Here is a 10,343-nt window from a genome sequence, read left to right as displayed (position 1 = left end):
GGTCTGGCCTATATGTGACTCACAGCACTGTGGGTGACTCTTTAACTGCCCTCCGAAATGGCCGAGCAAGTCACTCAGTTGCGCCACACGGACTGCGGTTCAAGAAGGCGGCTCACCACCACCTTCTCAAGGGCAATCGGATGGGCAATAACGCTAGAGACACCCACATCGCGTGAATAAAAAAAAGGTGCAGAATAAAAGAAAACGACTCTTTTGTCCGCCGGAAAAATAAGGGAGATCCAGGAATCGACACTGCAAATATCCTGCTGTGCAGGATATCTACCCCGAGAGGTGCCGGGGGAAGGCCCTGAGAATCATTAAAGACACGAGTCACCCCAGCCACAACCTCTTCGCCCTGCTCCCGGCCGGTAAGAGATACCGAAGCATACGGTCTCGTACCAGCAGGTTTCGAAACAGCTTCTACCCCCAGGCCATAAGACTCATGAACGATTAATTTATTATTATTTATTACTGTTGTTTAATTTATTATTACTGTCTTTCTATTAGTATTTTTATCATTGTTATGCCATATTTATTCCAATGTTGGGAGGACTCGTAAAAATCAACACTTCATTGTGCAGTACACACGTCTGCTGCATATATGACAAATAAAATTGAATTGAATTGAATTGAAAAATGCAAAGGAGAAAAAGTAGTTGGCATTTATTGATTGTCCAGTAACAATCGGAGCAATTTAAGTACAGTACCATGTTACAGACTGGTGACTGATATATTTCTGGAGGTGCCTGGGAGTGAGTTACAGGCCAGAATCTAATCAAGGGGATCAGACCATTTATATACAGAATAATGGATACTCAAAAAAGCTACATGATGGAATCTAGTTGGTTTTTAGATGGTTTAAATATATAAAATAATGGCTATTAGGGAGTGAGTTGCAGGCTGGGATCTAACTGAGCGATTCAGATGAATTATATGTAGCGATAGTGAATCATAGAGTCATGGGAAAAATTTGGTTCTTTGCGCCTCCTGTTAGCGCCCTAAGAGGGCGCAAAGCAACCAGTGCCCGGGCGCGGCGATGTTTGCGCCACTCACGAAATTGACCAGACATTTTGCGGCAGCGCTAAACACTACCGCCACGATCTCCTGCGCCGGCAGACGGTGATGTCAGTCGAGTGCGTAGCGCCCCGGACCGGATATTGAGTGGCGCCCCCTGCCTTACCGCCTGCCGCTAGCAATGACAGGTTGAGGGGAGCGTTTTGCAGTCAGGAAGGGACTGGGGGAGCACTATTTAAAGGTGACCACTTCCTGCCTTTGTTTGTTGGTGACATTTTTGCACCACGCAGTCTGAGAGAGAGAGACTTCTGGAGAGATTCAACGCTGTGTGAAGGAGTTTTGGGTACTGAGCAGCACTTTGCAGGTTCATTTTGATTTGATTTTCCTTGCATCGATTTAGAAGAGACTGTGGGGGCTGCACTCTGAGCTCTTTCCCTGGGCCGCTCCATTGTTCTTTCCAGCAGAATTGATGTACAGGTCTCTCCAGGCCGAGATTCAAGGCTGCAATGAGCAGGGTGTGGATGGAGAGCAAGATCGACCCTCCCCTTTAAGAACTGGCCGGCGCCAGTGTGTCTGTGTTCCATTGCTGACTGACATCGCCTGAGCTTCACCAGCGCTCTGAGGTAGCGCCTCGCTCCTCGGCGTTAGCACCTTAATAGAGGTGTGCAGCGCCTGATTTAGCGCTCCGATCACCTCCAGGGGGCGATAGAAGCCAAGTTTGCTGTCGGAGGCGATAATCAGCGCCAGGCGCTAAACTTTGCGCCCAGCCGATAATCGCGCCCCAAACGGGGCGATACCGAATTTCTCCCCCGTAGAGTCATAAAGGCACAGAGGGTGCCATTCGGCCCATCGAGTCCGTGCCAGCTCTCTGTAGAGCAATCCAGTCAGTCCCATTCCCCCCGCTCTATCCCCGTAGCCCAGCAAGTCTATTTCCCTCAATTGCCCAACTTGTCTCCCTGAATCCTGGGAATGAGTTATTTGAAGAAATCTAACTGAAGTGCTCAGATAGCTTATCTACACTCGTCAATCTGCCATGGCATTGCACAGATTTCTACGGGAGGATAAACTGCATGGGTAGAATGACCTCTGTCATCGGATTAATTCTTTGTGACATTATCTGACACAGATCAGACCCTTGTCAGCTGGGGCTCAGTGGGCAGCACCCTCACCTCCGAGTCAGCAGGTTGTGGGTTCAAGTCCCACTCCAGACACTTCAGAACAAAATCCAGGCTGACACTGCCAGTGCAGTACTGAGGGAGTGCTGCACTGTCGGAGGTGCCGTCTTTCGGATGAGACGTTAAACCGAGGCCCCGCCTGCTCTCTCGGTTGGGTGTAAAAGATCTCACGGCATTATTTCGAAGAAAAGCAGGGACGTTCTCCCCGGTGTCCTGGCCAATATTTACCCCTCAATCAAAATCACGAATAAAACAGATTATCACAGTGCTGTTTGTGCAGAATTGGCTGCTGCGTTTCCTACATTACAACAGTGACTACACCTCAAACGTGTATCTTGAACCATTTAACCCCGAATTTTATTGTGGTGTCCGAGGACCAAAAATCACTCTTGCTCCTCGGTAAAGGGGCTGCTATGAGGAGCCTGGATTCTGTTCATTATTGGTCAGTCCAACTCAACTAAGAACTGTACTAAAATAAAAATATTCTTACTTCCAGGTCAAAGGTGCTGGCCAGAGACAGAAGGTCTTTATTGCATTGGTGTGTGTGGCAGTGCTGTCAGCCCTTTACTTTCATTTTCGTTCTGCTGTAAACAAGTAAGTGACATTTTAAATGGACATATTCTCCTTTTCTTCCATGTTTGTGTACACCTGACATCAAAGTGTTCTTCAGGTCATGACAAGATTTGTATAAGACGAGAACGACACAACAGCACTGGAGACACACCCTCAGTCCACGGTGTGCTGAAACGTGTAGAGGGAGATCCAGTACAGATTATGTACATCAATCTGCACTGTTGAAGGGCAGAGAGCACTGTGGGATAACACTTACCTCAGTCCACAGTGAGAGCGGGACAGGTAACACTCACCTCAGTCCACAGTGAGACCGGGACAGGTAACACTCACCTCAGTCCACAGTGAGACCGTGACAGGTAACACTCACCTCAGTCCACAGTGAGACCGGGACAGGTAACACTCACCTCAGTCCACAGTGAGACCGGGACAGGTAACACTCACCTCAGTCCACAGTGAGAGCAGGACAGGTAACACTCACCTCAGTCCACAGTGAGACCGGGACAGGTAACACTCACCTCCGTCCACAGTGAGACCGGGACAGGAAACACTCACCTCAGTCCACAGTGAGACCGGGACAGGAAACACTCACCTCAGTCCACAGTGAGACCGGGACAGGTAACACTCACCTCAGTCCACAGTGAGACCGGGACAGGTAACACTCACCTCAGTCCACAGTGAGAGTGGGACAGGAAACGCTCACCTCAGTCCACAGTGAGAGCGGGACAGGTAACACTCACCTCAGTCCACAGTGAGACCGGGACAGGTAACACTCACCTCAGTCCACAGTGAGAGTGGGACAGGTAACACTCACCTCAGTCCACAGTGAGACCGGAACAGGAAACACTCACCACAGATTCATTGCTCTTTTTTTGGTTTGGCCAATTCTGCACAGCTTGTGCTGGTATGACTGGTGTAAAGCAGCAGGATCTCTATCCCCCCCAGCCCCACACCGCCCCGTGTCTTCATGTTTCCCGAGCCCCATCAGCCTCCGTGTATTCCAGCACCTTCTGGATTCCTTTCCATCTGGGTGACTAATGTTCTGAGCTTTACAGCACTTGTCTTAACCTGAGGTAACCCGATAGTACTAGCTAGAATTCACTGTGGTCAATAAATGCCACCAGCCCCCCCCCCACCCTCGACCTCATCTTGTTTTGTCTCTTCACCAGCTCTTGGATGCAGAATGATGAGAAGAAACGGTTTGAACGGAGGAATGAAGTCGCCGAGGGAAACCCTTTATTCTGGTTCAATGCCAGGTGTGTAATAGACCATACTCACTCTTCACCCGACCTCTATAACTAAGTACCACAAAGCCAATCTTTGTGGTACTTTGTCAACAGTTTGGGGAGGGGGACGGGGTCAAAGTGCGGCTTCACTGACCTCTAACTTGCTGAAGCGTGAGACTGAGGGAGCTCATCCATTGGTCCCTCAATTGGAAGAGTGGGGTAAATTTTCAACTCGCTGATCAGCCGCCCGGTACAGAGACCGCCCGATATTCATTTCATTTCTCGCCTCGGAGTCAGAAGCTCGTGGATTCGAGTCCCCACTGCAGAGACTTGAGCCCGTAATCCAGGCCGACACTCCCAGTGCAGCATTGAGGGAGTGCTGCGGTGTCAGGGGTGCCCGTCTTTCGGATGAGACGTTAAACCGAGGCCCCGTCTGCTCTCTCGGGTGGACGTAGAAGATCCCACGGCCAAATGTGATCAAAGATTGCACAGAATTACATCGACTTTACAGCCCAGAAACAGGCCATTCCGCCCAACTGGCCCTTGCTGGTGTCCAGGCTCCACGCGAGCCTCCAGCCACCCCTCTATCTCACCCTATCAGCATTTCCTTCTATTCCTTTCTCCCTCATGTCTTTATCGAGCTTCCCCTTAACTATGTCTATGCTATTTGTCCCAACCACTCCATGTGGCAGTGAGATCCACATTCTCACCACTCTCTGGGTAAAGAAGTTTCTCCTGAATACCCCATCAGATTTATTGATGACTATCTTATATTTAATGCCCCTAATTTTGGATTCCCCCACAAGTGGAAACATTTTATCTACGTCTACCCTATTGAACCCTTTCATAATTTGAAAGCCCTCGATCAGGTCACCCCTCAGCCCTCTCTCTTTTCCGGAGAAAAGAGCCCCAGCCTGTTCAGTCTTTCCTGATAGGGATTAACCTCTCAGTTCTGGTATCATCCTTGTCCATCTTTTTTGCATCTTCACCAGTGCCTCTCATATCCTGTTTGTAATGTGGTGACCAGAACAGTGAGCAGTGCTCCAAGTGTGGTCTAACCAAGGTTCGATACTGCTCTAATCCAACTTCTCTGTTTTTTAAAGCCACTGTGGCCCTTTCCTTGTGATCAGTTTCCACCAGGGGAGGCTGTTGAATGAGAGCACGTCACGGTGGGGGAACCCTCCCTTTAGCGCTGCTGCTAACATCTTTATTCTGTTTTAAGTGCCGTCACCGACCAGCAGACAATCAGCCCGTGGGATGCCCCTATAATCTGGGAGGAGACATTTGACCCGGTGGAGCGGGATCTATTCTACATGGAAAAGGAGACGGTGATTGGGCTGACTGTTTTTGCAATTGGACGGTAAGATTCTGTCTGAGAGCAAAAAGACATTAACCACCTGTTTTGCAACCCACTCATTTCACAGTTCCATTGTTCTCTAATATATTGGCCAAAATTGAAAGTGAATTATCACTGCATTCTGTCATATCCAGCCCATAGCCCTGTATCAATCCTGAACTAATCCCACTGCCCCGCACGCTCCCATAGCCCGGTATCAATCCCAAACAAATCCCACTTTCTCCCAATAGCCCTGTATCAATCCCAAACTAATTCCACTGCCCCACTCTCTCCCCATAGCCCTGTATCAATCCCAAACTAATCCCATTGCCCCGCTCTCTCCCCATAGCCCTGTATCAATCCAACTAATCCCACTGCCCTGTTCTCTCCCCATAGCCCTGTATCAATCCCAAACTAATCCCACTGCCCCGCTCACTCCCCATAGCCCTGTATCAATCCAAACTAATCCCACTGCCCCGCTCTCTCCCCATAGCCCTGTATCAATCCCAAACTAATCCCACTGCCCCGCTCTCTCCCGATAGCCCTGTATCAATCCAACTAATCCCACTGCCCTGCTCTCTCCCCATAGCCCTGTATCAATCCCCAAACTAATCCCACTGCCCCGCTCACTCCCCATAGCCCTGTATCAATCCAACTAATCCCACTGCCCTGCTCTCTCCCCATAGCCCTGTATCAATCCCCAAACTAATCCCACTGCCCCGCTCACTCCCCATAGCCCTGTATCAATCCAAACTAATCCCAATGCCCCGCTCTCTCCCCATAGCCCTGTATCAATCCAACTAATCCCACTGCCCTGCTCTCTCCCCATAGCCCTGTATCAATCCCCAAACTAATCCCACTGCCCCGCTCACTCCCCATAGCCCTGTATCAATCCAAACTAATCCCACTGCCCTGCTCTCTCCCCATAGCCCTGCATCAATCCCCAAACTAATCCCACTGCCACGCTCTCCCCATAGCCCTGTCAATCCAAACTAATCCCACTGTCCTGCTATTTCCACATAGCCCTGTATCAAACCTAAATTAATCCCACAGCCCCGCTCTACCCCATAGCCCTGTGTCAATCCCAAACTAATCCCACAGCCCCGCTCTCTCCCCACAACCATGTATCAATCCTAAACTAATCCCACTGTCCCACTCCCTCCCCAGAGCCGTTTAAATCCCAAACTAATCCCACTGCCCCGCTCTATCTCCACAACAATGTATCAATCCCAAACTAATCCCACTGCCCCACTCTCTCCCCATAGACCTGTATTAATCCTAAACTAATTCCACTGCCCCGCTCACTCCCCATAGCAGTGTATCAATCCCAAACTAATCCCACTGCCCCACTCTCTCCCCATAGACCTGTATTAACCCTAAACTAATCCCACTGCCCTGCTCACTCCCCATAGCCCTGTATCAATCCCAAACTAATCCCATGCCTCGCTCTCTCCCGATAGCCCTGTACCAAACCTAAACTAATTCCACTGTCCCGCTCTTCCCATAGCCTTGTATCAATCCTAAACTAAGTCCACTGCCTCGCTTTCTCCCTATAGACCTGTATCAATCCCAAACTAACCCTATTTGTCCAACTCACTGCCGATAGCCCTGTATCAATCCTAAATCCCACTGCCCCGCTCACTGCTCATAGCCCTGCATCAATCCTAAACTAAGCCCACTATCCCGCTTTCTCCCCATAGCCCTGTACCAATCCCAAACTAATCCCACTCCCAATCACTCCCCATATCCCTGCATCAATCCTATACTAATCCCTCTGCCCCACTTTCTCCCCATAGCCCTGTCTCTTCCTTTACTGCAAATATTTATCCAGTTTACCTGTAAAAGATGCAAATAATTTCATTCCCAGCACCCTCGTGTAAGGGAATTTCGCCTCGACTCACTCCTTCAGTGAGAATTTTAGTTTGCTGACATCCTGTCAATGACACTAATACAAAAGCAAAATACTGCGGATGCTGGAAATCTGAAATAAAAACAGAAAATGCTGGAAATCTTCAGCAGGTCAGGCAGCATCTATGGAGAGAAAAACAAGAGTTAACGTTTCAGGTCGATGACCCTTTGTCAGGTCTGTTCAGGAGTTCTGACGAAGGGTCATCGACCTGAAACGTTAACTCTGTTTCTCTCTCTACAGATGCTGCCTGACCTGCTGAGTATTTCCAGCATTTTGTGTTTTTATTCCTGTCAATGACATCTCACCCAGGAGGAAAAAGAAAGCTCTTGTTTGTGTTTGAGTGGAGTTTGGTGCTTGAAATAACCTGAGATGAATTGTCCTTTCATCAGGTACCTTGACAGGTATCTGAGGAACTTCTTGGAGTTGGCGGAGAAGCACTACATGATAGGACACCGGGTGATCTACTACGTGGTGGTGGACAATGTCTCCAAGGTCCCCGATTTACAGCTCGCTCCCAAACGGAACATGGCCGTGATCCAGGTTCCCAAATATTCCCGCTGGCAGGACATCAGCATGATGCGGATGCAGCAAATCAGCCACCTCATCCAGAATCGCAGCCAGTTCGAGGTGAGCTACCTTTTCTGCTTGGACGTCGACCAGGTGTTTGTGGGCCGCTTCGGAGCGGAGGCTTTGGGAGACTCGGTAGCTCAGGTCCATGCCTGGTGGTTCAAACACCCTAAAAAGGAATACCCCTATGAACACAGACCCAGCTCGGACGCTTACATTGCACCAGGCGACGGAGATTTCTATTACCATGCGGCTGTTTTCGGAGGGAGGGTGGATTTGGTTTACAACCTGACTAGGCGCTGTGAGGAAGGGATAAAGAGAGACAAAAGGAACGGCATCGAGGCGATTTGGCATGACGAGAGTCATGTGAACCGTTATTTCCTGGATCACAAACCCACCAAACTCTTATCGCCCGAGTATTCTTGGGACGTAACTCGGCCCGAGAAGATGAGATATATCAGAATGAAGTGGATGCCTAAGGAGTACCACAAATTACGGGAAAACTGAATGGGAGGATTCTCCTAAACCTTTCCTATTGCTGGACTTTCATCATAGAAACATAGAAGATAGGAGCAGGAGGAGGCCATTCGGCCCTTCGAGCCTGCTCCGCCATTCAATGAGATCATGGCTGATCATCCAAATTCAGTACCCTGTCCCTGCCTTCTCCCCATATCCCTTGATCCCTTTAGCCTTAAGAAATATATCCAACTCTTTCTTGAATATATTTAATGAGCTGGCCTCCACCGCCCTCTGTGGCAGAGAATTCCACAGGTTCACCACTCTCTGGGTGAAGAAATTCCTCCTCATTTCAGTCCTAAATGGCTTACCCCTTATCCTTAGACTATGACCCCTGGTTCTGGACTCCCCGGCCATCAGAAACATCCTTCCTGCATCTAGTCTGTCCAGGCCCGACAGAATTTTATAGGATTCGATGAGATCCCCTCTCATTCTTCTAAACTCCAGTGAGTATAAGCCCAATCGACACAATCTCTCCTCATACGTCATTCCTGCCATCCCAGGTATCAGCCTGGTGAATCTTCACTGAACTCCTTCCATGGCAAGAACGTCCTTCCTCAGGTAAGGCGACCAAAACTGCACACAATACTCAAGGTGCGGTCTCACCAAGGCCCTGTACAACTGTAGCAAGACATCCTTGTTCCTGTACTCGAACCCTCTCGCTACGAAGGCCAACATACCATTTGCCTTCTTAACCGCCTGCTGCACCTGCATGCTTACCTTCAGCGACTGGCGCACAAGGACACCCAGGTCTCATAGAAACATAGAGATAGGAACAGGAGTAGGCCATTCGGCCCTTCGAGCCTGCTCCGCCATTCAATGAGATCATGGCTGATCTTCGTCTGAGATCATAGCTGATCTTACCAGTTCAGTACCCCGTCCCCGCCTTTTCTCCGTAACCCTTAATCCCCTTAGCCTTCAGAAATATATCCAATTCTCTCTTGAAAATATTTATTGAATTAGCCTTCGCAGCCCTCTGTGGCAGGGAATTCCACAGGCTCACCACTCTTTGAGTGAAGAAATTCTTCCTCATCTCTGTTTTAAATGATTTGCCCGCTATTTTTAGACTGTGGCCCCTGGTTCTGTGCTCCCCGGCCATTGGAAACATTCTCTCTCAATTCAGCCTGTCCAGGCCTGCCATAATTTTATATGTTTCGATGAGATCCCCTCTCAATCTTCTAAACTCCAGTGAGTACAAGCCCAAACTATTTAATCTCTCTTCGTAGGTCATTCCCGCCATTCCAGGTATCAGCCTGGTGAATCGCCGTTGCACTCTTTCCATGGCAAGAACATCCTTCCGCAGATGGGGCGACCAAAACTGTACACAATACTCCAGATGCGGTCTCACCAGCACCTTGTACAGCTGTAGTAAGGTATCCCTATTCCTATACTCGAACCCCCTTGATATGAAGGCCAACATACCATTTGCCTTCTTAATCGCCTGTTGCACCTGCATGCTCTCCTTCAGTGACTGGTGCACAAGAACACCCAGGTCCCTCTGCACTTCCCCATCTCCCAATCTATTGCCGTTTAGATAATAATCTACCCTCCTGTTTTTACCCCCAAAGTGGATAACCTCGCATTTATCCACATTATACTGCATCTGCCACGTATCCGCCCATTCCCCCAACCTGTCCAAATCGCACTGTAGCCTCCTGACATCCTCATCAGAGCCCACCCCTCCTCCTAGTTTAGTGTCGTCAGCGAATTTGGAAATATTGCATCCAATTCCCTGATCCAGATCATTTATATATATTGTGAACAGCTGGGGTCCCAGGACAGATCCTTGCGGCACCCCGCTGGTCACTGCCTGCCACTCCGAAAACGAGCCGTTTATTCCAACTCTCTGTTTTCTATCCGCCAGCCAGTTCTCTATCCACGTTACTACTTTGCCCCCAATCCCATGAGCCTTAATTTTGCATGATAATCTTTTGTGTGGAACCTTATCGAAGGCTTTCTGGAAGTCAAGGTACACCACATCCACTGGCTCTCCCCCATCTATTTTACCAGTTACTTCCTCAAAAAATTCC

At 49.2% G+C, this 10,343-nt stretch overlaps 1 protein-coding gene across 1 annotated transcript; it reads left to right on the top strand.

Moving 5' to 3' along the window:
* Positions 1-3,935: 3,935 nt before the first annotated feature.
* On the top strand, positions 3,936-8,361 carry LOC147096437 (N-acetyllactosaminide alpha-1,3-galactosyltransferase-like). Its single transcript, XM_085973822.1, has 3 exons — positions 3,936-4,015; positions 5,208-5,345; positions 7,620-8,361. Exons 1-3 carry the CDS (start codon positions 3,936-3,938, stop codon positions 8,302-8,304), a joined length of 903 nt encoding a protein of 300 aa, XP_085829948.1. The 3' UTR covers positions 8,305-8,361.
* The last annotated feature ends 1,982 nt before the right edge of the window (positions 8,362-10,343 follow it).

The sequence above is a fragment of the Somniosus microcephalus genome, unplaced genomic scaffold, assembly GCF_052327205.1.
Source record: "Somniosus microcephalus isolate GS21.2 unplaced genomic scaffold, FLI_Smic_1.0 unresolved_chr1, whole genome shotgun sequence".
Classification (NCBI taxonomy): Eukaryota; Metazoa; Chordata; class Chondrichthyes; order Squaliformes; family Somniosidae; genus Somniosus; species Somniosus microcephalus.
This window is presented reverse-complemented; position numbering and strand designations above follow the sequence as displayed.

Coding starts and splice junctions, on each gene's coding strand:
- LOC147096437 (XM_085973822.1), top strand. CDS start 3,936: ATGCAGAATGATGAGAAGAAACGGTTTGAACGGAGGAATGAAGTCGCC. Junction 4,016..5,207: donor TTATTCTGGTTCAATGCCAG/GTGTGTAATAGA, acceptor TTCTGTTTTAAG/TGCCGTCACCGACCAGCAGA. Junction 5,346..7,619: donor ACTGTTTTTGCAATTGGACG/GTAAGATTCTGT, acceptor TCCTTTCATCAG/GTACCTTGACAGGTATCTGA.